The 22400-nt window shown below is 48.1% G+C and overlaps 12 protein-coding genes across 12 annotated transcripts; 6 read left to right on the top strand and 6 right to left on the bottom strand.

Moving 5' to 3' along the window:
- Positions 1–2114, top strand: K444DRAFT_543790 (uncharacterized protein; the record flags this gene model as incomplete). The annotated part of the gene is made up of 6 exons (XM_024875989.1): positions 1–137; positions 184–827; positions 950–1044; positions 1106–1147; positions 1407–1792; positions 1886–2114. 6 exons carry the CDS (start codon positions 1–3, stop codon positions 2112–2114), a joined length of 1533 nt encoding a protein of 510 aa, XP_024728191.1.
- Positions 2115–2411: 297 nt separating this feature from the next.
- Positions 2412–3749, bottom strand: K444DRAFT_647507 (glycoside hydrolase family 28 protein; the record flags this gene model as incomplete). Its single annotated transcript, XM_024885348.1, has 5 exons — positions 2412–2575; positions 2644–2881; positions 2983–3134; positions 3195–3635; positions 3731–3749. The coding sequence occupies 5 exons, from the start codon at positions 3747–3749 to the stop codon at positions 2412–2414; spliced, it is 1014 nt and encodes a 337-aa protein (XP_024728190.1).
- Positions 3750–3855: 106 nt separating this feature from the next.
- On the bottom strand, positions 3856–4897 carry K444DRAFT_228467 (uncharacterized protein). Its single transcript, XM_024871208.1, has one exon. It carries the CDS (start codon positions 4774–4776, stop codon positions 4165–4167), a length of 612 nt encoding a protein of 203 aa, XP_024728189.1. The 5' UTR covers positions 4777–4897; the 3' UTR covers positions 3856–4164.
- K444DRAFT_228444 (uncharacterized protein) lies at positions 4786–6607 on the bottom strand. The gene is made up of 7 exons (XM_024871207.1): positions 6565–6607; positions 6200–6512; positions 6140–6149; positions 5551–6080; positions 5203–5477; positions 5031–5141; positions 4786–4930 (listed from the first exon to the last, which is right to left on the bottom strand). Exons 2-7 carry the CDS (start codon positions 6339–6341, stop codon positions 4853–4855), a joined length of 1146 nt encoding a protein of 381 aa, XP_024728188.1. The 5' UTR covers positions 6342–6512; positions 6565–6607; the 3' UTR covers positions 4786–4852.
- An 800-nt stretch (positions 6608–7407) lies between these two features.
- Positions 7408–8250, top strand: K444DRAFT_228442 (uncharacterized protein). The gene has a single exon (XM_024871206.1). The coding sequence runs from the start codon at positions 7737–7739 to the stop codon at positions 8199–8201; it is 465 nt and encodes a 154-aa protein (XP_024728187.1). The 5' UTR covers positions 7408–7736; the 3' UTR covers positions 8202–8250.
- Positions 8251–9392, bottom strand: K444DRAFT_707382 (uncharacterized protein). Its single transcript, XM_024888159.1, has one exon. It carries the CDS (start codon positions 9087–9089, stop codon positions 8301–8303), a length of 789 nt encoding a protein of 262 aa, XP_024728186.1. The 5' UTR covers positions 9090–9392; the 3' UTR covers positions 8251–8300.
- K444DRAFT_636602 (uncharacterized protein) lies at positions 9315–9827 on the top strand (the record flags this gene model as incomplete). Its single annotated transcript, XM_024884016.1, has 1 exon — positions 9315–9827. The coding sequence occupies one exon, from the start codon at positions 9315–9317 to the stop codon at positions 9825–9827; it is 513 nt and encodes a 170-aa protein (XP_024728185.1).
- A 267-nt stretch (positions 9828–10094) lies between these two features.
- Positions 10095–11042, top strand: K444DRAFT_636601 (uncharacterized protein; the record flags this gene model as incomplete). The annotated part of the gene is made up of 2 exons (XM_024884015.1): positions 10095–10281; positions 10330–11042. 2 exons carry the CDS (start codon positions 10095–10097, stop codon positions 11040–11042), a joined length of 900 nt encoding a protein of 299 aa, XP_024728184.1.
- A 424-nt stretch (positions 11043–11466) lies between these two features.
- K444DRAFT_601565 (GroES-like protein) lies at positions 11467–13108 on the top strand. Its single transcript, XM_024878689.1, has 5 exons — positions 11467–12060; positions 12113–12218; positions 12263–12608; positions 12659–12736; positions 12790–13108. Exons 1-5 carry the CDS (start codon positions 11806–11808, stop codon positions 12995–12997), a joined length of 993 nt encoding a protein of 330 aa, XP_024728183.1. The 5' UTR covers positions 11467–11805; the 3' UTR covers positions 12998–13108.
- A 2758-nt stretch (positions 13109–15866) lies between these two features.
- On the top strand, positions 15867–16920 carry K444DRAFT_656650 (uncharacterized protein; the record flags this gene model as incomplete). The annotated part of the gene is made up of 1 exon (XM_024886102.1): positions 15867–16920. The coding sequence occupies one exon, from the start codon at positions 15867–15869 to the stop codon at positions 16893–16895; it is 1029 nt and encodes a 342-aa protein (XP_024728182.1). The 3' UTR covers positions 16896–16920.
- Positions 16921–17423: 503 nt separating this feature from the next.
- On the bottom strand, positions 17424–19187 carry K444DRAFT_620405 (amidase family protein). Its single transcript, XM_024881704.1, has one exon. The coding sequence runs from the start codon at positions 19118–19120 to the stop codon at positions 17450–17452; it is 1671 nt and encodes a 556-aa protein (XP_024728181.1). The 5' UTR covers positions 19121–19187; the 3' UTR covers positions 17424–17449.
- Positions 19188–20621: 1434 nt separating this feature from the next.
- On the bottom strand, positions 20622–22090 carry K444DRAFT_620404 (uncharacterized protein). Its single transcript, XM_024881703.1, has one exon. It carries the CDS (start codon positions 22058–22060, stop codon positions 20966–20968), a length of 1095 nt encoding a protein of 364 aa, XP_024728180.1. The 5' UTR covers positions 22061–22090; the 3' UTR covers positions 20622–20965.
- Between the last annotated feature and the right edge of the window lie 310 nt (positions 22091–22400).

Raw genomic sequence — 22400 nt, 5'->3', positions numbered from 1 at the left:
ATGGCGACAGAGGCGAATGGGTTGAGTGATGGCCAAGGGAAAGAAAGAAATAACGACTCGACCAGCGAGACCGCAAAAGATGGCAAGAAGAAACGCAAGGGGGGCGCAAAGGTGAAGTCTGGATGTCTGACATGCAAGTATGTTATTGAACTTGGGGCTCAGATGACAGACTGACTGGTGCAGAACTCGTCGAGTAAAGTGTGACGAGAGAAAACCGGTGTGCAAAAGATGTGCGAGGCTCGGCGTACAGTGCGACGGATATACAAAGACTGCTGTCAAAACAGAGATACATACCGGGCCTAGGCCGTTGGTTCCCAAAGGCATCGTTCAGACCAGCTCCCTGCGCATTCAGCCCTATACTGGTCCGGACTTCTCTGGTCAGGATGAGGCCCGATACTTTCGGTTCTACTGTGAAAATGTGGCGGCGCAGCTCTCAGGCCCTCTCGAAACAACTCTATGGGAGCGAACAATCCCACAGGCCGTGGAAACCGAACCTATCATCAAACATGCCGTCGTTGCGGTGGCAGCGCTCAACAAGTCACGCATGGATGCTGCGAAAGGAATGGGGAAATCCAACCCCCATCACCAATTTGCCTTGCTTCAATATGGCAAAGCATTAAAGAAAATCAGGAACACTTTGACTGTCGGTGTTTCAGATCCCAGGAGATCTTTGATGGCCTGTCTGCTTGTGTTATGCTTGGAGTCTTTGCAGGGGTATCAGAGTTCAGCATCAATTCAAGCCGCGGTCGGTGTAGCTCTCTTGCAACGATGGTGTCTTGAAAACAAAGGAAAGTTAGCCCACCTCAAGAAGATTGAAGAAGATATTTGTAAGTATCGAGAGAACACCATGCCCTTTTCGTGACGGTGGCATATTCCACGAAACAAATTTCCATGCGACACCCAGACAATATTCGTCAAGCAAGCATTTGCTAACTCAAATGGTATTAAGGCCATGGGCTCTCAAGCCTCGACCTACAAGCTCTTCTCTTCCTGGATACTCGCGCCGGCCCTATACATTGCGAACTGTTGAAAGGGGCTGCAGACGTGATCGAGTGGAGGCCGTTGTGTTGAATTGGTACTAGCTTACTAGTCCTTCCAGTACCAGGTTCAACTACTAATATTAGCTTCGCCACTCTCATTTATAATGGTTTACTATGGAAGCCTATGGAATAGCTCACTATGGAAGCTCAGGGAACGCTCACTAATATATATGAGTCATCTGATTTATAATATACTGGAGGAAATCGCCACCCACTAGTGGGTATATAAGAACTGTACTTTAGATTCCCTCCTCTCCTTTTTTACTCTTCACTCTCCTGTATCTAGTCATTCTACAGATTGTCAACCTCCAATATATCGATTTTCCATCAATAAATCGATCACTTTCCAATACGTTGATACTGGAGAGTTTGAGAGATTGCCATTTGTACTGGCAGCTCTTCATGAGGCATTGCTACCACTTCATCGCCGCTGCCCGTTCAGAGATTACTCAACAAAACTCGACCGCGCCTCCAGAGTCAACAAGTCAGACTCATCCTCTAAGTTTCGACCCTGGTAACAATGTTTGGAGTGCGTTTGTCGATGCTTCGCAGGAGACTCCGGTCAGTCTACAAAGAGAACGAGATGCATGCTTAGAAAATGTTTATCGGTGGGAGCGGGCTTCAAAGGGACATATTGAAGAGGCTCTTAGTTCAAGAAAAGACACTGACGAGTACATTGTTGCATCCATGCTGAGAATACAGGTGGCAATGACACAAGTAGCGCTAGGAACAGCTTTCTCCCAGAATGAAATGTAATACGATGATTTCACTCCTGAATTTAACACCATAACGACATTCGCCGAATCCATACATCCCGCACTCGTTGCCCGAGACCGAGGCTCAAGGTTCCATTTCAATATCGGTATTTTACCGGGGTTATGTCAAGTGGGGCTGTGGTGTCGACAAAAAGCAATCTGTGAACGAGCAATAAGTCTGCTCTTAAAATCTCCTGAGATGCAGGAAGGAGTGTGGAACAGCGAGAGTCTCAGCCGATTTGTGAATTTTCTCAGGACGGTGGAAGAGGATGGCGACGACGCAGATGGAGTTGTGCCTGCTTCCAAACGGGTTTCGTAGGTTGGCTGCAGGGTTTCCCCAAACGAAAAGATAGGTCAGGTTCGATATGCTCAACGGAATGGGGATGTTCAGGAATCTGTGAAAATGAGTTGTGATTATGTCACGTGGTGTGGCGACGGGTATAAAGTGAAATGACTAGATTCCGAGGATTGAGTTCGTCGTCCAGTCTTTGAAACATGCGGAAGTTCAAATTTTAGTATCGATAAACAGTGGTTTCTATGTCCAGTGTACACTCTTATCACTTCCTGCCATGTAAACACCCTCAACTTATCATTGGACTTATTATTGGTTGCCTGTCTAAAGTCCAGAAGTTAGCAGATGCGTGCCAGGGGAACGGTCGGAGGTGGGGCCTCCCCAGACGCCCATGAAAGAAATATATTGTGCGATACCAGTTGCTGAGGGAAGTTCGTTGGACACGTGCCAGTATATTTCAACCCTATGGTACTCTCTAAAATTCAGGACTTGAATTAGTGTTGCTCAAAGAGGCAAAAGTTTCGAGTTGAATAGCAATTTGTCTGGTTGTAGATACAAGTTGTGATGTAGATCGGCTGGTTGACATTAGTAAACTCGATATTCCGGAACATCACATTCTTGACGTGGCCGTTGCCGGGATAGGTCTTGATCCATGCTACGTTGCTGCTGTTGTCGATGTAATCTGGCTTGGAAGCGTCCTGCCCCATACTGCCAATGCACATTCCTCCCGATGAGTAACACGTAATGTTGGAGACATAAACATTCGTACTGTTTCCTTTGACTGAAATGCAGTCCTAGATTCCTAGTCGCGTTAGCAAACCCATCTCCGCGAATGAGTTTCTTGCAGGGTGGGACTGCATACATCTCCACAAGTCAAGGCCCAATTCTAAATCACAATGTCCTTAGAATTCCAGGTATCTGTGCCATCCGTATTCACCGTTTTATACTGCGAGCTCGACGCGGTATTCATATCGAGGTTTGCCATGGCGACATTCTGGGAATGCGCAACGAAAGTGTGCCTATTCTTGGTGTAAGTTTTATGATATTCTATTTGAGAGCGAATAGTAAGCCATGCTTACAAAAATTAAGTTTGTTTCCATGTGATACCATCAACGAGGAAGTTCGTCGCTTGCCGGAGATTCAGGTAAATTGGACGGCCGTTCTGATTGCCAGCATTCTTATTTTCGTCGCTCCACTTCTGACCATTGCCATCTAAGAGTGCCTTCCCGTGCCCCCTAATGGCCACATTTTTGCCTCCGATCCGCCGTGCAGTAGAACGACCTACATATATGACCGATATGCTGTGGGAAAGCCAATAATCCGCGCTCCAGACCAGTTTGCCGTTGATGTGATTATCACAATTCTGGAAATCCAACTTGTTCATGACCTGCCCAATATTGTATGTGCCTTCTGAGATTGCGACACTGCCACCCTTTCCACACTGCTTGAACGCGTCCATAATCTGAGGGGTGTCGTCGCTAGTCCCACCTAGAGGTGTAGCAACACATGCTGAGCCGGTTTTGTTGAGTGCTGCATCACTGACTGCAGCTAATGAGAACAGCACAGCCAAGCGCAGAAAGTTCCTCAAAAACACCTTCCTCTCAGATTTCTTCTTCTATCATGTTGTTAACATTCAAGCTAACTTCTCTTTCGGATAATCATTGTGGGGCCTGCACGCCCTCGCATAAGGGAGCACGGGTATGACCTGGGGTAATTAATATCGGTAGTTGGTATCGTAGGGTGTATGCGGGGAATAGATATCAAAAAGTGTCTGGATAACAATTTTGGGTATCTTGGAGATAAATCAGGTTGCAGTTGAGCGAATCGGGATACATCGGGGACTGAGGTATATGCCGGGAAGCAGTCAATCCTAGCCAACCTGGTGAATGAGAAACAGGGGCGTAAACGAGGTCCCTAGTGGAAGCTGATTCTATGGAAACTGTTGGTGGAATAATTGTGTACTTGATATAAAGACATCAAAGGCCCTCTACTTGAAACTTTCGACACAAACTCAGCACCTATCGGTCACTTGGCACGCGAACGAGAAAAGGGGGGAAGCGCCGCTTGGGCTCCAAGCCTACAGCTCAACGGTATCCAATTCTTTCCAAACGAGAATAGCTGGTCTCGCACAAAGATGGTCAACCCAAGCGAATTGGATCAGAATGGCCTTTGCAGCCTCCCAGGAGTCCAAAGCTAGCTTATGCCGGAGCCGCTTGAGGGTTTGCAGCAACCACAGTCGGTCTGTATGTCTCGAAGAAGCTATACCTGCCATTACGAGAACCCAAAGCAAAAACAGGGGCGGGAAGTGAACCCATAGTTCATCGGGTGTCAGGATCTGCAAGGAGAATTTGGCCCTCCTTACTAACTTCTCCACGGTCTGTGAACTTGGAGGGGTCTTCCGGAGCACCATGTATATGAATATTAGAGTCGTACAATGCCAAGTCCGGGTGCATGTTCTGACCGCTATTGGTTGCTTGGGCTGAGTTGCAGAACCGTGTTGGCGGATGTTATTCAAGTTCAGGGACCAAATCGAGGCGTTAACTTGGCGCTCAAGGAGCTGGATAGCTCGAGTGTACCGTATTTGGACTTCTTGATCAACCTTGGACCCAGCGATGCTAGTCGCAAGGGCTGACAGTTGACGAACTCGGTGGAACAGTTTCGCTGTAGTAATATCCATTCCGTCCAGCATTATCACTGGATCTGGAGGAAAGTCAAGGTCCCATTGTGCGCCAAGCCTGGCTTGAAACTCTTCTTCATCGGCGATGTTAAAATTTTTCGTTCGCGGTTGATGTGGGGAAAAGCGTGGTTTGGTGAGATTGGACGTGGCATCGACGAGATCGGCCCTGCAGAGAAAAGCCAGTTGGTATATTCATCACCACGACAGGCGGGGGTGGAGATTTGTAAGCCCTAAAATCGACAGAAGGTTTGGAACTACCACTCTACCAGCTTGGGAAGGTACTCAGCAGAGGCGCATTGATGAGCGCTGCGGAGTTTTATCAATGCCTCCATTCCAGAGATATGCACAGAGGTATTCGTGGCAGGATTGATGGCATTCTATCGAGGGTCAACCAATCGAAGGGGACGGAAACAGTACTTTTATGACAGGAAATGTTACCTCAAAGGCAGCCAAATAAGCAATGGCGGCCAAAGTTCCATCCGCGATCTGTCCTTCAAGGCTTTCAAGGCTGGAGTTGACGTAGCGGATCGTCAGTATACTGTGGTAATGACATTTCGAGGGCACAGGGACACCCCTCAACAGAGCCTGATACGCAGAAGCTAATAGTAGAGTTCCATGGCGAAAAGCGGGTCTTCCGGTAGTAACCTCTTTAAAATATTCGTGTTCCGCGTGAGGACTCATAGGAATCGAGTCTCTGGCCACGACCTCGAGGACTTTGGGAAGTAAGCATAGTTATCGGAACCAGCGGACGCTGAAGCTGGTCTTTCGCTCAGGGAAAATACTTACAGAATCGTAGGAGTTTTAGCGAGGAGGCTTCCATTTGTGATGCACCTGGGAGAGGGGGCGTTGGTCCCGGTCGAACCAAACTTGGAGGTAGTCGCGGGGCCAGTCGGCTGCGAGCACACGTATCTTCGTTGTGGCTTGCAGCGCTGAGAAATGTCACCCCCTTCCCGCCAATTCTTGTATCTGCCGGTGCGGGGTTTCCTTCGATGCGAGGGGGGTCTTCGTGGGGGACTCGAATCGGGAATCGGAAAGGCTCGATCTGTGTAATAGTGACCCCTATACACGACGGTGGTGTAGGCGTAATAGAAACCTCGTTACATTCATTGGTAGGAGCTCCGGGCAGAATGGTGTTATCAGATTGATTTTTATGTCTATCTGTCCCGGCCGCCCGCTCTCGACTGTTCTTGTGAAACTGACGCATCGCGTGAGTCCGAACAGCCTTTCGGACGCTCGTCGAGGCCAACTCCTCAGGCCGGGCAGTGTGTATGAATTCGAAGTCCGCAGGGCCTTTCAGAGCTTTGGGCGGCCCAGGCCTACGCATGTGCAAAAGCCATGAGAAATGCACGGTAGCAACCTGCTCAAGTGTACTTACTCAGTAAATTCTATGACTGAGTGTTAGCCGAGAACAGCTCAGGGGGTAACAGAGACGTACTGCCACTAGCGGGCTCAAACATCTTGAAGCTTCGTCGTGCTTCCGGTTTTTTCGGATCCGCAGAGTCATCTGGCGGCCCTATTCCGGACATGTTGTTGCAGAAGCCGCAGTTGGCTCTCAGTTTATTCGAGGATAACGGCATTCGACGTGTGGTACGAAGTACTTCATTTGAAGACCGGAAAGCTGATTGCGGATAGCCAGACTGGCTGTCGGGAGTGTTGTCGTCTTTGGAGTATGGCAGTGGGAGTATCTCGGTCAATCACCCCGCTGACAAAAAAAAAAGCAGCAGTAGTGGCCCAATTGAGGCAGCTCTCTTACGATCAGCCTATCAGAAAGCGTCATCCTGTTAAGGGGCGCTGACATACCCGTATTGGCTGACAACGCAGGGCCAAGGATCGTTTTGTGAGGGATGGCTGAGAATTGATACTTTGGGTGAGTGCACCCCAGTCGATTTCCTAACTTGGCGATGAATAGTAATCCTCGATTTCGCTTTCCGACTACCAACCACGAAGCGTGTTGGGCTTATGTAACGACAGGAACGCACCCCTCATGCAAGAAACCATGACTACCCACTTATTTGGGCTCCCGAATGACAATTTGATAAGGAAGTATGGTCGGATGAATGAATCGATTCATAGCTTCTCATAGTCAAGGATATGCAACCCCAGGAAACAATAACGACGTGGAGGCAGATGATAGTGGAAGGTCAAGAAACATGGGCCGGCCACGATTTCCTGTGCAATCTAGCCGAGACATTACTATGAATCGCATACAGGTTGGTAGTATTCTAGACCATTCAAGCTATTCGGCTAACATGATTACAGCGCCGCCGCATACAGAACAGAAATTCCCAACGAATATACCGCCAAAGACGGGTTGAAGAACGCCACAAATTTGAAACGAGGGCATTGGAGGCTGAGAGGACAGCAAACGAACTCAGGATTCATCTGGGAGAACTGCATTCAATGGTCGCGACATTAAGACATCAGGTGGAACAGCTCAAGGTCGAGAACGCTACCCTCAGACATTGCGCTCGTTGCGAAATGTGAGCAACTCAGTCTCACAAGAGGCTTGTCGACGGAGGTATTGAGCACGTCATCGGAGTTAGTGGAGAACTTTGGTCCGGCGTTCAGAATTAGCAGTCCAAATGCCTCATTACAAATATCGTTTACAACTTCCCGTCTGGAGTAGAAATGCGCAGAGGCAAGGATTTAACCAGACTATTCGAGAGAGACATCGACAAACGTCTCTCCTGCTCCCGGGACGACGATCCTTTCAAATAAATCGAGTAACTCTAGTAACCACAGCGTTACCGCACTGCTTCAGTTGGCAAGCTGCATTTCAACTCGCGCCACAAGTACACGCTGCGTCTGGAGGCAGAGAAGACTGGGGGGCGCTAATCATACGCTTTGTACATGACCATGTAATCATGTAATCAAAAAAGAGTAGCGTACTTCGTGGCATGTGACTTTGTACAGAACCTTTTTGATGAACGCAAGGCAAGTTGCCGAATAGGGTCTGGCCAAACTATCAGGGAATGGTGAACAATATCACAGCCACCGACGCTACTCGGCGGCAGCTGGAAGGGCCTGCTCCAGATAGAAATCTCCTCTTCCCTGATATGGAATATGGTCAAGTTGTTTCCCGGCCGGGATATAAACTTCATGAATTTCATCTTCTGGTCCAGGGTGATCGGGACAAGTCAAGCATCCAAGGCCAAGCCACCGGTCTCCTCGCCGCGCCGATGACAGTTGCCAACAATGACAGTATCGAAGACACGTCTAGCTCCTGCGTTCCGGCGAGCAGTACCACTCTCATCTGCATATATTTTTCTAGGAGATGCACGGATATTGGGAGCGGCGCCTTGCTGGAGAGCGGCAGAGACGAGCTCAAGCTGGGGGATTTCGGGCCGGTCTCGATGATCGTCTTCTCTCTGGCACCGAGAAAGCAGCCGAAAGAGTCCGGAAGCCAGGTAGGACGGATCGTCATTGCAATTAATTAGTTGCTCAGAAGATCGACACACGGAAGCCCCCAACATGACTGCATACCGCGTTGGGCAGCTGGTGATGAGGAAGTGTTTCATGATCATATCCGCCGGAAGCTAGGATCGATGTGGATGGAACGTTGACATTATTGAGGGGCTCGGCCGTGATATGCGAGTCTTCACTTTCATCCCATCGACACCAAGATCGTATGATTCGCCGTTGGTGGTCCTCTCCAATCGCAGCAATGGGATGTCTGCGAGAGTCTGACCAAGGCAGTGACCTCGGTTCGAATACTGAGCGATGGTGTATTGTTCGGAGTATCGATAGTCCTTGGTTTGAAAAGCACGGGTCACAGTTGTCTGCTCTGCCTCCCCTGCTGCAAGCTCATAGCAGCAAAGTTCTCGTCGAGGACTCGAGGAACGATCTCGCGGAATTGGTGGATGCTCGGGCGTAGTGACGGGTTCTTTTGATCCGACAACACGATATCTATCGGGCGGAAGCTGATCTGTTCTATCCAAGAAACAGAAGACAGGATATGTGCCTTTTCGAGTGCTCCAAAAGAGGTGAGGTTCTTGGTTGAGGTCGAAAAGTGGATCGGACCACGTGAGGTACGTATTGAGGCGCATGCGCCCTCTTTTCTCCACACCCCACAGTCTACTCCTCTTCTTCAACCCTCCTCGCAAACTTTGCAACACCAATTCATGGGGCCAATCGAATAGTATGGCTACCCGGCGAACCCTTTCGCTACCAAATGAGATATAGATACGGATCCTGGAAAACCTGAAGAAGGGGAACGACCTTGCTGACGCATGGATGTTGTGCCGACAGGTCTCTACCACGTTCAGGGACCCTGTTGAATCCATATTCCGCGAGAGACATATTTCAAAGAGTTGGATCGTATTCATGTTGGGTAAAGGTGGCTTCGGCCCATGATACTCATTTATTGATGCTGTCAAGGTTAAATGTACAACGACGACGATGAGAGAGTTATTTTGGATGTCGCATTTGACTTCGATCGTTTGGCTGAAGACACGAACCTCGCTAGAACTACTCTCTAGGTGGATCCGGGACGGGAGCAATATCACGAGTTCCGGCGCTGCTGTCTGCAGAGTGCAGTGGACTGCCCTCCAATGGTTGCTTTATCCCATATTGTCCAAATCCGCCATATAGTCAAAGATACTCCTATCCCAGGACTGTCCATCGATTACGAAAACTGGGAACTGACTTGTGATTGGCGGACGCTTTACACATGCTTCTTTGGGGAGGAAAAAGTGTTCCATGGCCACCTGAGTACGTGGGTCAAGGAGGAGGCTTGGGCTGCAGATATGCGACAGCAAATGGCATGGGGAGAGATCAACATGATCGCGGTCTTGGACAAGGCAATACATTCTTTCGCCGATGGATTTGAGGACGCGAAGAGGGCCGCTCAGAGGGCTCGCATTCGCCGACAGTATAAGGAGAAAGGCTGGGAGGAGCCTGATTTCGAGGATGAGGGAGTGTTAGCTGACGAGAAGTCAATTCTCAAGACACTGAAGGATACGGAATTTCACGCTGGTTTCGATAAGAAGATGCATGGGAAGACGAAGATGAGGAGGTTGGGGAAATTGAAATGGAGGACGAGGAGGCTCTTGACTAGCCCTTGACTAGACTCTGCGTGTGCTTGGGTCTTGTGTTATGATGTACAATACATCAAAATTCCAGGGACCATCTGCATGATCTGTATAAGGAGCGTTAGAGCCAAAGTATGGCGAGATTGTTTAAATTGGGGGCGAAAAAATGAAGCCCCGCTCGACCCCTGACGCGTCGACTTGCTCGAACGCGTCTTTTTTCCCACCACCAACATCTTTCCAACAATCGAAGACAGACAACCAAAACTCATAACTTGCACTGCAGCCCTCGATAAAAAAAACATGGCAGAACATCAAACCGCCCTACCAAACGAGCTTTGGATAAGAGTCCTCCAGAACCTGGATGATGATGAGAGTATCGCAGACTTGTGGACGACTGGCCGACATGTCTGCACAACCTTCAAAGATGCAACCGAGTCGATCTTTCGCGATAGGCATCTGCCGAAGACGAGGTTTGAGTTTGATCTAGGTAAGAAAGCCCATCTGCTGCTGCTGTTAATGCTTACAACTGCACCAGGAAATTTTACTGAGGGTCGGAGTGGTCGACCATTACCGGACCCCACGCTCTCTGCCAACTTTGAGTTTGTAGAGCTATCAGAGGACGGGCACACTGCTACGTTTCGACTTGAAGATAATGATGGGCTGGAAGAATTGATCGCACCAACCAAAGAGCGAATGCAGACATACATCGAGAACATGGACATTGGGGATCCCAAACACTCAATTCAGATACGGCGAGATGTCCTTGATGGACCAATTCCAAGCCTTTCCTTCGACAAGAACATGTGTGAATTGAGCTGCAATTGGCGGGATTTGTTTACGGCATTCTATGGGGAAGAATCGCTGGCGAGGCGTTTGACCGATAAATGGCTCGATGCCAAGGTGGCATATTTGGAGGAGCTCAAGAAGAAGATGGCTCGGGGAGAGATGGGCGCGGAGCGCATCATTTCAGCTGCTATTCGGGAGATTGGGAGTGGTGAGGATATCTGCCGGAGAAATGCTCGAAGAGCCCGTATAAGACATCAATTTCGGGAGCTCGATGGTAGCAACTGGAACCCCGAGCGGGACGGCGACTCTGGGAAAGAGGGTGATGCTCTCAAAAAGTTAAAAATCCTGAAACAGTTGGCGTCAAATGAGGAATTCAGCGACGAGGAATATAGTGATGAATGGGAGGACGATGACGAGGATGATGAAACCGACGAAGAAGGTAGCACGGATGGTGAGTCGTAAGATTCAACCATATTCATTGTCAAGGCATCAAATCCTTTGCTCGCGATTCGTGAATCATTTGTTTGGTTTAGTAAACCACAAAACCGTTGAATTCCTTTGAAAGCATTCCAGGTTGTATCATAGATCGGCCGCACTTGCTTGCACGAACCACGATGGCTTTGTAATTGATATTGGTTCAGAAGTTTAAGTCCGAAGGGGTTTGCGGCCTCTTAAGCTTACGCCTCAGAGTGTCTGCCTTGAAGGTGTTCAGTAATCCAATCTGACCCCGCAGTCCCGTTATCAATTACTACGCTAGCAAGTGCTATACGATCCGTCATTCGATGGTATCGTGAGGATTCAAGTTCCCAATTACGGGCGGTGCTGTGCGGTTCGAGCCACCCGTCTACGGTACGCCCGTAGGACACCACAATCGTTCAGTAATCAGGCGCCAGCCGCGGACCACGTGCCAAGCCCTGCGTTGAGTGACAATCACAACAATCATGGCTTCAGCTATCTCTAAAACCTTTCTTGTCGGTATTTGATTCCGCAAGCTTTGTCATGTCCGAACCATGCACACTGGACACCTGGTCAAGCCAGACCGGCGGGGCGGCTTGATGTTATCCCCACGTATAAGTAGCCCAACTGTTCTTTGGAGATTTCCAGATCTATTCCTTGGATAACAATACAACTGCAATCTCCTCTTTGCAAACTTCACAGCTAGATTCTAAATTCCATTTTTTTTCGAACCCATCTTGCACCCAGCACCAACTTCAAGAACCCAACCATGACAATCCAGAGCAGTGTGTTTCGAGGCATCGAGGGTGTTGTGAAGAAGGTCCCACTCGAGATTCCATCCGAATTGGGACCTAAGCAGGTACTCATCAAGATCACGCACTCCAGTCTTTGTGGAACAGATGTCCACTTTATCCCACACAGTGCCGCACTCGGCCATGAGGGTATCGGTGTTGTTGAGAAAGTTGGGAGCGAGGTCACCCAATTCAAAATTGGAGATCGAGCTGGAGCAGGATACCTTCGTGACGTAAGCAAGCTCATGCTGGGATTCTTGGGCAACGCTGATCGTTCAACTGCAGAGCTGTGGACATTGTGATTACTGCTTGAGGGGTCAAGATATCTACTGCTATGAGCGAAACGTCTACGGCGAAAGCGACTTCAGCGCGGGAACTTTCGGGGATTATTGTACTGTACTTCTCTCACTTATTCATCACAAGCTAACAATCCAGACATCGGTGTTGAGTCCTACCTCCACAGGATCCCAGATAACCTCCCTTCCGAGTATGCTGCCCCACTTCAGTGCGCCGGCAGCACTGTCTACCAGGCTATTATCAGCTCCGCCAAGCCAGGAGATCGCGTCGGCATAATTGGTATTGGTGGGCTCGGTCATCTTGCCATTCAGTTCTCGGCCAAAATGGGCTATGAAACTGTTGTCTTGTCAACTTCCGCAGACAAGGAGGCTGAAGCCAGGGCATTCGGTGCTTCGGAGTTCCACCTTTTGAGTGAACCCGAGAAGATAACCAAGCCCATCAATGTATTGATCGTTACTGGTAACCACTACCCAGATTGGGCGAGGTGAGTATTTTCGAGTCACTGTATCAAGAGGGTTTGCTAACACAGAATAGGCTCATGAAGAAGGATATCCTTGCTCGTGGCGCTGATATCGTCTGTCTTTCTGCACCTACTGCCCCAATTGAACTTCCGTCAGTATTCTCAGCTCCGCCAATTGTCGACTTGCACTGACAGGAAGATATAGGAGCTTCCCAATGTTCTTCGAGGTCTACAACTTCAAGTCCTCACTTGTGGCGTCTCGTGGTATTCACGATGACATGTTGAAATTCGCCGCACACAATGGAATCAAGCCCACGATCGAGACTTTCAGCTTCACTGAGGAAGGTTTCGCTGAGGCATTGGCAAAGATGAATTCTGGCAAGTTGAGATATAGGGGTGTGCTTGTTGCATAAGCTCTAGGACCAGCAGCGCAGTGGTTGTCTACTATTCCGACATCCTCAACCCACTCTGTTTCCTCTGTTCAGCTTCTCAGAAATAGACATGCTCTACACAACTCAAGTTACAGCTTATATTCCGCAATGACTTTCTCTGCAGCAGTTTCTACCTAGAAATATCGATTAGTCTCGATGCCCAGGTTTGGAGCTTTTGACTTGCTATCAAGTAGCAAGTGCTCTGCGTGTTATTATTAGCCATCAACGGCGCAACCGCATGATCCACAACCTTCAACCCTTTGACTCCTTTCACTTCGAACTCGTTATCCACACAGCCAACTCATCACTCTACTTCCCCATCTTACCAGTTCCCGCAAGATTGGAATTAGAGCAATTAATCTCCTACCATGCTCCCAAATTTCCTCATCAGACGAGCCAGAAGGACCTTCAATCCTGCGTTCAGTGATCGCTGCAAACATAAGCAGGCTGGAAAATTCAATTAGGGAGCGCAACCCTTCAATCGCTGCTGGCTTATCGTACGGATGAGAACAGAATTTCCAGTCAATGACAGAAGGATCGGAAGGTTGGCAGATGAGAGTCGGGCAGCCGGCCGACTGGGAATTCATGACTCCCGCGAAGAACGTAATTACTTCTGCTCCTGTCAATGGGAGATTGTTCGATCAAAGGGACTTTGAGCAGATAAGGTTTTGTTTCGTCGTCAGAGAATTTCTTGGATACTTGGATGGCAGGAGGGGAGAGCCAGGCGCTAGGCATTGTTACGCCGACGTTATAGAGCGGGTCGGAGGGATCGAGGTATCGACTTCTGACTTTCTCTCGTGGCTTGAGGAGAGTTGTGGTGGAGGTTGAGTGGTCTTTCAGGTTTTTTCTACTCCGGAAAAGTCGTGAATAACTGGAATTAAGATCTTAGGTGCCCCGCTTCTGGTCCAATGCCCGAAAGAAGGAGGATCTGTGGGGACTTGATAGCGCTTGTAGACAAGATCACTTTCTTTGGTGCTGAGTACGTCATTCTCGAGGATATCTGAACTCCAATGGTTTTCTTTGAATTGTCAAACAGGGCCTTTGTAACGACACTCTCAATAAGAATGGTGAGATTGGTCGGTGCTAGGTAGGCTCACGAAGATGTGATACGGGGCCCCTCATAAAAGTGGAAGGTACCGGTCCCCATACCGCGGGATCTCCTGTATTCATATCCCCATTCCATTTTATCGGTTTGCAAATCAGCACAGCCCAAAGAGATCCAGCACGACTCTCAGGGCTCACATTCCATTCCTTTGCATCCTCAAACGCCAAGGTTCTTACTGGCGGTTCTTGAGCAAACATCAAGTCCAGCATCCCGTCTTTTGAGTGGATTTCCAATGAATTTCAGTCCAAACGTTTAGGTTGCTGTTCTGTCAAATTCACGTGTTGCCGCTAAATTTTTCTCGGCGTCTGCCTCATACCGTGATCTCCTTCCCACTTTCAGTCGGGATCCCCAACAATCTCGGCCCACTTGTTGTAATTATCTTTGTCCCCCATAAGCCAATTGCTAAACTTGATCACGCTCGAGCCGCCCAGCCCTCGACCTTGATGACTGTCAAGCACTTGGCACCTGGTTGATGCTGCGGCGTCGACTTGTAACCCCAGTCGACCGAAGGTTCTGTCATGAATAGTGACCATCTGCAAGCTGGAGCACGCAGATTAGAGTCCTCGTTGTCTCCGCCTCCTTCAGGGAGAAAGATTTTCGGGGTGGAGTCTGAGTCCGCAAGGCGTCTGGCAAGCACCCAGCCAAAGGTTCCACCTATTCAGGCTTAGCAATTTGGCTTTTCCGACATTCCAACAACAAGATAATTACACCCGACAATAATAGAGACGAACGTCTCTGACACCAATGCCAATCTACTTCCTCTCCGTGTGACATTGGAAAATTTCTCGGCTCTCTATGGAGCCTGTTCGGAGAAATAAATCTGAGATAAATCAATTAAAATCATACGAATTCTAAGGGGACATAAGAGGAATGTGGAATTGAAAGGAGCTTTGATGAGGGCAAGCTGGGTATTTCACGTTGTGGTTTACGTACAATCTTTCCTTTGACAATTCTTTGATCGCTTTCGAGCCAAGCTGCCAACAGCTTCCCAGAGACTCTTAAGATCGACAATTATATTTCAACTGGCAGTTTCCTTAATAATTGTTCATGGTGAGGCTCAAGGTATCGTTTCCAGATGCTGAAATAAGATGCAGAGTCCGTCAGCGCATTTCGCACCTTGACTCAATCACGGCTAACCCCTGAAGACACTAGTTTTTAGCGAGTAAGCACTTGTGTTTTAGCCTGCGTAGCCCCCGCATTTAGCAGATGCCGGCTCGGAAAAGCCGACATTTCGGATGCCAAGAATTACTAATCGACGTTCATCCTCAAATGTCTCTTCAACAGTGCCCCAATCATATCCTAGCTGCTCCTAAGTTGTAGTGCATATCTGATTTGTAAACTCCCTCAAAGTGCACCGCAGAGAACCTCCTCGAAGGTTACTGGTTAGTATTTCACGATGTCTTCATAATCTCAAGCCACCTGCGCCAATAGGAACCGTTCTGACAAACTTCCGGATGACCCTGGAAACGGGAATTGAAGGTGACAAACCTATTCACCAACGTGGATTGTCCTCCTTGGAGAGGTATTCACACCCGCCCCCCTGCCGTTTGCCAGGTTGGGAAGTAAAGCAATCCAATTCTTTACAAAGCAAAGCCTAAGTCCGATCGAGAGCCTTTCAATGCAAGGACGAGAAATGCTTCCAGTCGAGGGCTGTGCAGTAGTTTGAGGGACTATATATGCTCCCTCCCAGCCCCAACTTCATATCTCCAACAGCTCGACGAGATCCCCACGATCAATTCACTCAAAATGGTCCATTTTTGGCAAATTATCTTGCTCCCCTCTTTTCTCCTCAATATCGTCAAGGCAGTTCCATCCCCACTTCCATCAAATCTCGCCATCCACACAATCTACGAATTCCCCAACGAAACCTGGATTGAGAACATCGCCGTCAGCTCAAATGGCAACCTCCTCTTGAACCTCCTCAGCACCCCTCAACTATATCAACTCCAAGCGTTAAATCCCGTTCCTGGCTCCGCCAAACTTCTCTATACCTTCCCCTACGCAACAGGGCTCACAGGCATTGCCGAGATCCAACCCGACGTATTTGCGGTCCTTGCGGGAAATTGGTCAATAGGAACATTCAGCACCACACCCGGTTCGTGGTCCGTCTGGAAAGTTGATTTTCGCCGTGGCAGGAAGAATGACCCTGCTGTTTCAAAAATTACAGACTTAACGAAGGCGAGTTTTGCTAACGGTATGACGCTCCTTACGCCAGGGAGTCCCTACCTCCTTATCGCGGACTCGGTATTAGGCGTTGTATGGCGTCTCGATTATCTGACTTCCGAATACGAAATCATCCTTGAATCGCCGCTTATGCTGCCACCTCCTGGCCCAATCGTGCTTGGCATCAATGGTATCCATGTTTTTGACTCGTCTGTCTACTTCACCAACTCATTCCAGGGTCTCTTCGCACGTGTCCCAGTGGAGCTTTACGGACCCGATGCCGGCTCTGCAACTGGAGATTATGTAGTAGTGGCAAACAACGGCCCCGGTGATGATTTTGCCTTCGACAAAGAGGGAAATGCGTATATCACGCAGGACCCGAGTGATGCCTTGGAGTTGGTGACGCGAAAGGGAATGGTGACTGTTCTGGCTGGGAATGTGAACTCGACGATCTTGGAAGGTGATACTGCTGCTTCATTTGGGAGAACCAAATGGGATGAGAATGTTTTGTATGTGGTTACCAATGGTGGTATTGCTGGAGCTGTAAAAGGGACGCAGATCACCGGTGGGAAGGTTCTTGCTGTTGATGTGAAGGCATTGTTGTCGAGTTAGTTACTTTAAGAGTTCAACTTCGAGGGTTTACTTAGAAAGCTATTCCGTTTATTCTATGTAAGGCGGAAGAAGGCCTTTTAAATAATACTTAAAACATTTGTTTATATGCTTGTTATTTCCCTTACTAGATTAAGAGGCCCGGAATTACTTTATTATAAATATTTATGTTATATTTTAAAACTTCTTAATATTTCTTTATATTTCTTATTTTTCTAATAGCCTTATATTATAAACGAGTCTTTATTTATAATAATATGAGACCCAGTACATATGCCGAGAAGTTAATCAAAAGAGAATTGTTAGTATCGGAAGGAGAGTTGAACAAGTCTCTAAATATGTCTATTCGACAAATCCGGAAAATTGGCCATAATATGGATAATGTTTCTACCTTGCTTCTTGCCATAGGTGCTAACGATATTTTTTCCTCGCAATCCGAGACTGGCAATCCCTTTGTAGATCTCCCTCGACAGAGATAGAGGCGGAGTCATCTTGGAGACCTCGCCTGAGATTGAGAGGTATCAAGTTGAAACGAGTTTGAATTTGTTTAAAACAGACTACAGCAATAACGCCTTTTCTGGCGGTGTACCGACATATGGGTGGTTATCTGCTTCAAGATTCAAAAAGCGGGGCACCATTTGGCGTCCAACAAGGTCTTCGATAGCAGAGCCATACCTCACCAGCAAATGCTCATTGAATGCGGTTTGAATAATACCGATTCCAAACGGCACTCCGATATTATTAATACCGACTGGAACGGTAATCATTGGGTATCCAGCTTTGGCTGCGACTGAACAAGCAACACCTCCATCCGCTTGCAGAGGCACGAGTAAACCATCTAGGTTATCCCCCTCGAGTCGTAGCGCTGCATCAATACCCTCGTCTCTCGATTTTCGCCTTATGTATTCAAGAGCTTTGAGATACATGTCCTCCGGCCAGTCCTTTGACTCGAGACATTTGTCGAAGTTATCCTGACCAGTAGGCCATGCTGGATGTGTTCTCGGGACTCCTCCCTCCTTAGCAGTATGCTGGACATTATAAGCAACCACATCTTCTAGCAAATGGATTTTGTTTTCCTCGAGTCCGCTGAGATAGGATCGCAGATTGCGGTAGAATTCGGTCCTCACAACTTGAAATTCCGAGAGCCTAGATCCCGTCTTGCCATCTCCGAACTCCCAGTCCCAGCCGCCTGGTGAGACTATTTCTTCAGCACTTGGGAAATTAACCTTAATAACCAATGCGCCAGCCTTCTCTATCTTCTCGATTAACTCCATTAGAGAATCGTACTCTAGCCCCTTCGTGGCATTTTTGCTCGCTCTTTCCCACACTCTTTTCCATGGTATGCCAAACCTCGCTCCTTTTAGAGCATCCTTCTTGCTTAGCCAAGATGTGTAAAGTCCAGGGCAGGAATTTTGTACTGATATAGAGACTAGGCGATCAATATGGGTGTCTATAGTCGCACGTCTCTCATGAATAATATCTAGGACTATTGTAGCGTCCTCTACCGATCGGCCGAATGGTCCAATAGTGTCCATGCTTGGAGACTCTGGAATAACTCCCATAGTAGACGTCAGTCCAACTGTCGGTTTAAGGCCTATTACGGCATTGCGATCTGCTGGGAACATAATACTTCCATCAGTCTCAGTACCAATGCTAAACGCACACATATTCGAGGCGAGTGAGCTAGCACTTCCAGAGCTAGAGCCTCCTGGGTGGTGGGCAAGATTGTAAGGGTTTCGGTTCTGTCCTCCTCGAGAGGAGTAGCCTTCGGCATAATATGACGCTCGCATAGAGGCGAATTCGGACAAGTTCGCTTTCCCGAGGAGTACGGCGCCAGCTTCTCGTAAGAGAGTAATAATGCGAGCATCGCCTGGGACAATAGTTCCTGCTAACGCGGCACACCCCGCTGTCGTTTGCATCTTATCCTTGGTTGCGATATTGTCCTTGACAATGAACGGAATCCCGTGTAGGAGTGTTCTGATATGGCCATTTTTGCGTTCTTTATCGAGCTTGTCGGCAATATCCAGTGCGTCAGGATTCGTCTCGATTACGGCTTTCACATAAGGGTTGACCAGCTCAATTCTACGTAGGTAGCACTGCACCAGCTCCTTGGATGTGAAGGCCGCTTTGCTTAGATAATCCTGTAGCTGTGGTATCGAACACTCTTCGATTTCAATTCCATGACACCTCGGCATGCGCAAGCATGTTTTGGGGGCGTTCGTGATCATTTGATCTTGGGGAAGTGGGCAGAGTGCACTGCTGCGCCTTTCTTCTCCAGTTGATGAGATGTTTGCAGTCATGCGAGACAGATGAGGAAGCCACCTCATCATTTTTCCCCCATTTTTGTTGGGCACCTTTATGCCTAAGGTATAAGCAATAATCCCTTGTACTTCCGAGTGAGCCGAAGAACCAAGCTCAGGTTACGGAAAACCGTAAGGATTACTCGTCCAAGCGAAGTTCGAAGTTCGAACTTTTAACCAGGCACGTGTCGTACTTACTCGACTTCCCGCTCAAATGCAACGCCCTGTCCCGTGCAATACTAACTTTTAACACACATTACTACTTTAATTCTCTATAAAATAATTAATAAAGAGGATATGTGTAATGGGCACACGTGATGGAGCATACGCAGACGTCAGGTGTCGTGGATTTGGTTTCTTATTTTGAGCATTACGGGGTTTTAGTTGAACCATAGTATCGCTTAAGTTGAACCATATTATCAAACTCTGCATATGCTCGTTTATTTAGCTGAACCATAGTATCGCTTAAGGAAGCGAGACAGCTAGCCGAGCAAATGAATAGGTTTTGTGACAATTATTTTAGGCATATGCTCTGCATATGCTCTATATATACTCTATATATGCTTTCCTTATGCGGGCTAGGAAGGTTCGGGTTAGTCCCGAGCTTGCGAGGGGGCTTAGGGTCAGGGGCTAGGGTCAGGGGTTAGGGTCCGGGTTAGTCCGGGGGGTTGGGGGGCCGTGAGAGCCCCCCGTATTGGGATATATTAAAGCGTAAAGGCCCTACGGGTTAGGGCTAGCATATGCTTAGTATATGGGTTCCATATACCAAGCATATACTAGAGCAATGGCAATAGTAAGGCAAAATATATTCTAACTTACTCATATATTTCTTAGTAGTAAAAGTTAAGTATATGCTTAGTATATGGATTCTATATACCGAGCATATGCTAGAGCGATAATAATAGTGTTGCAAGATATATTCTAACTTACTTATATACTTCTTGGTAATAAGGGAAAAGCACATATTCGGTATATGGGTTCCATATACCGAGCATATGCTTGAGTAATAGTAAAGCAGGATATATTCTAGCTTGGTTATATGCTTCTTAGTAATAAAGATAAAGCATATGCTAAGTATGTGGGTTCCATATGCCGAGTATATGCTTGAGTAATAGTAAAGCAAGATGTACTCTAACTTACTTATGTGCTTCTTAGTAGTAAAGGTTAAGCATATGCTAGGAGTATGCCTGGCGGGCCGTTGGAAGGAGGCCGGGGTTGGATGGAGGGTGTGAACGAGGACTGGTGTCTATGTATCATTAAAGCTAGTAGACACAGTGTGGTTTTTGGTGAGGGAAGTTGAACCATATTATGGAAAATACAAGGGTATTCTCGCTACTGATAATATGGTTCAACTTAAGCGATACTATGGTTCAGCTACTGGCTCGAGCATTACTTATATCAGAATTATACAAATTGCGCCAGATTATATTTCCTAATTAAGTAAAGAGCTTCGTATACTTAGCTAAGACTAGGGAATATATAAATCGAGGCTGTGTTCTCAGACATGACATGTTCTCGAGCGCCGCCGGGCCGTGGCGTAAAATGGTACAGATGGCTCAGGTGGAAGCCTATCAACAAGCCAATCGGGATCACGATTTTGTCTGGCAAATCGTTTTTGAATTTGTGTTGAAAATTTGTTTGTCATTTTCGCGATGACTCTGCCACTACCTCCCATACGGGCATCTTCCCAGATGTTCACCCGATCCAGCAGCAACTTGATGCCATTTCCCACCATATCAATGTCAAACTTCAGAACCGATCATGACCATCTCACTACCTCCCCCCAGCAGCCATCCTCGCACATTCCTGTTGTATGAACTCAAATCTCCGATCTCGTTCTGCAAGTTCCTCTGCCGCTCTTATTGCTCGTTGCCTTTCCGCGTTTCTTGTCCGATCTAGAACGAGCCTGGTGTCTGCAATTCTGGCTGTTTTCTCTTGGATCTCTCGCTCTAGCTCTGCTATACGGTCCTCGCGTTGGGCGGCAGTGGCTTCGGATGCTTGACGTTGTTGTTGTAGCTCCGTCTGGTGCCTCTCCATTATATCAGCGATATACCTATCCTTCTGTTGGTGTACTGCCCTAAGTTGTGCATCTGATTCGCGACGGTAAGCTCGGCGATCAACCTCGGCTTTAGCTTGCACGCTTGATATCTCAACTTTCAATTTGTTTGTTCTATCGTTAAATTCTGCACGCATGCATTCGAGTTCCTCCTGGTGCTGCTTGTCACCATTCGCAGCTTCCTTCCTCGCCCTCTCAACCTCCATCCACTTCTCACGCTCAAAGACTCCATGTTGCTCCTGCAACTGTCTCTTGAGCGTGTCGTTCTCTCGCTGGAGGCTTTGGAATTGTTCTTGCGATTCTTGAGGTGGCGGCTCTACTAGCCTTCGCTGTAACACTGGCGAGGAGTTCCGTGGCTCTTGTAGGTAGTGACCCAGTCCCCAGAAAGCCCCCTCCCGAGTTGGCCTTTCGTATTCTTCGTTTATCTTTTGCTCGAGCTTGGTAATCTTAGCCTGCTTCCCTCGTATATCAAGCTGAGCCCTTCGGAGTTCATTGCTGAGATTCGTGATTTGAAGCGTGAGATCCGGCCTGTCTGAAGGACTCGATGCCGGCAGGCTCCTGATGGCAAGATTGTGTGGTTCCGAGCGATTCGGAACGGGTAATGGCTGGCTGAACAGAGTTTCTGCCGCAACAGGTCCCACTGGGCTAGTTCTGTGTGTGGGCTTTATAAAACTACCGAAGATGCTGTTCTTCTTACGCTTCGGCTTGTATTCGGCGGGCTCTTGTTGAAGTCCGCGATTTTCGGCCTGAGAATTGTGCAGATCGTTTTCGAGCTCCTGTAATTTGACTTTTCTGGCCCCAAAGAGACCCATCAGTACGACAAAAATGAACAGAAAATCGTGTGTGGTGAATTAGAGGAAAGAGTGTGTGAGAGCTTCGTCTCGCAGATGGGTGCCTAAGAACTGCACATCCAGCGGGGTATTGACACATGACGAACCACGTACCATTACTGGCGGTGAGGCTGCCAAGGCACTTCCAAGACCAGATGCGGTCTTGAAGTCTGCCTGGTCGGGGCTCTGAACTATCTTTGAGCTAGCTGGCAAACGCCACGGCGCTAACACAGCCTGATGTTGCCCTTCTGTACTGGACGTCGTGGTTGATAGGACATGTTCGGGTGACACAGCATGCGGGTTGCAAGCCTATCAGTTGTCT

This window comes from Hyaloscypha bicolor, assembly GCF_002865645.1.
Source record: "Hyaloscypha bicolor E unplaced genomic scaffold K444scaffold_182, whole genome shotgun sequence".
Classification (NCBI taxonomy): domain Eukaryota; kingdom Fungi; phylum Ascomycota; class Leotiomycetes; order Helotiales; family Hyaloscyphaceae; genus Hyaloscypha; species Hyaloscypha bicolor.
Note: the sequence above shows the minus strand (reverse complement) of the source record. Positions and strands in the feature narration are given on the sequence as shown.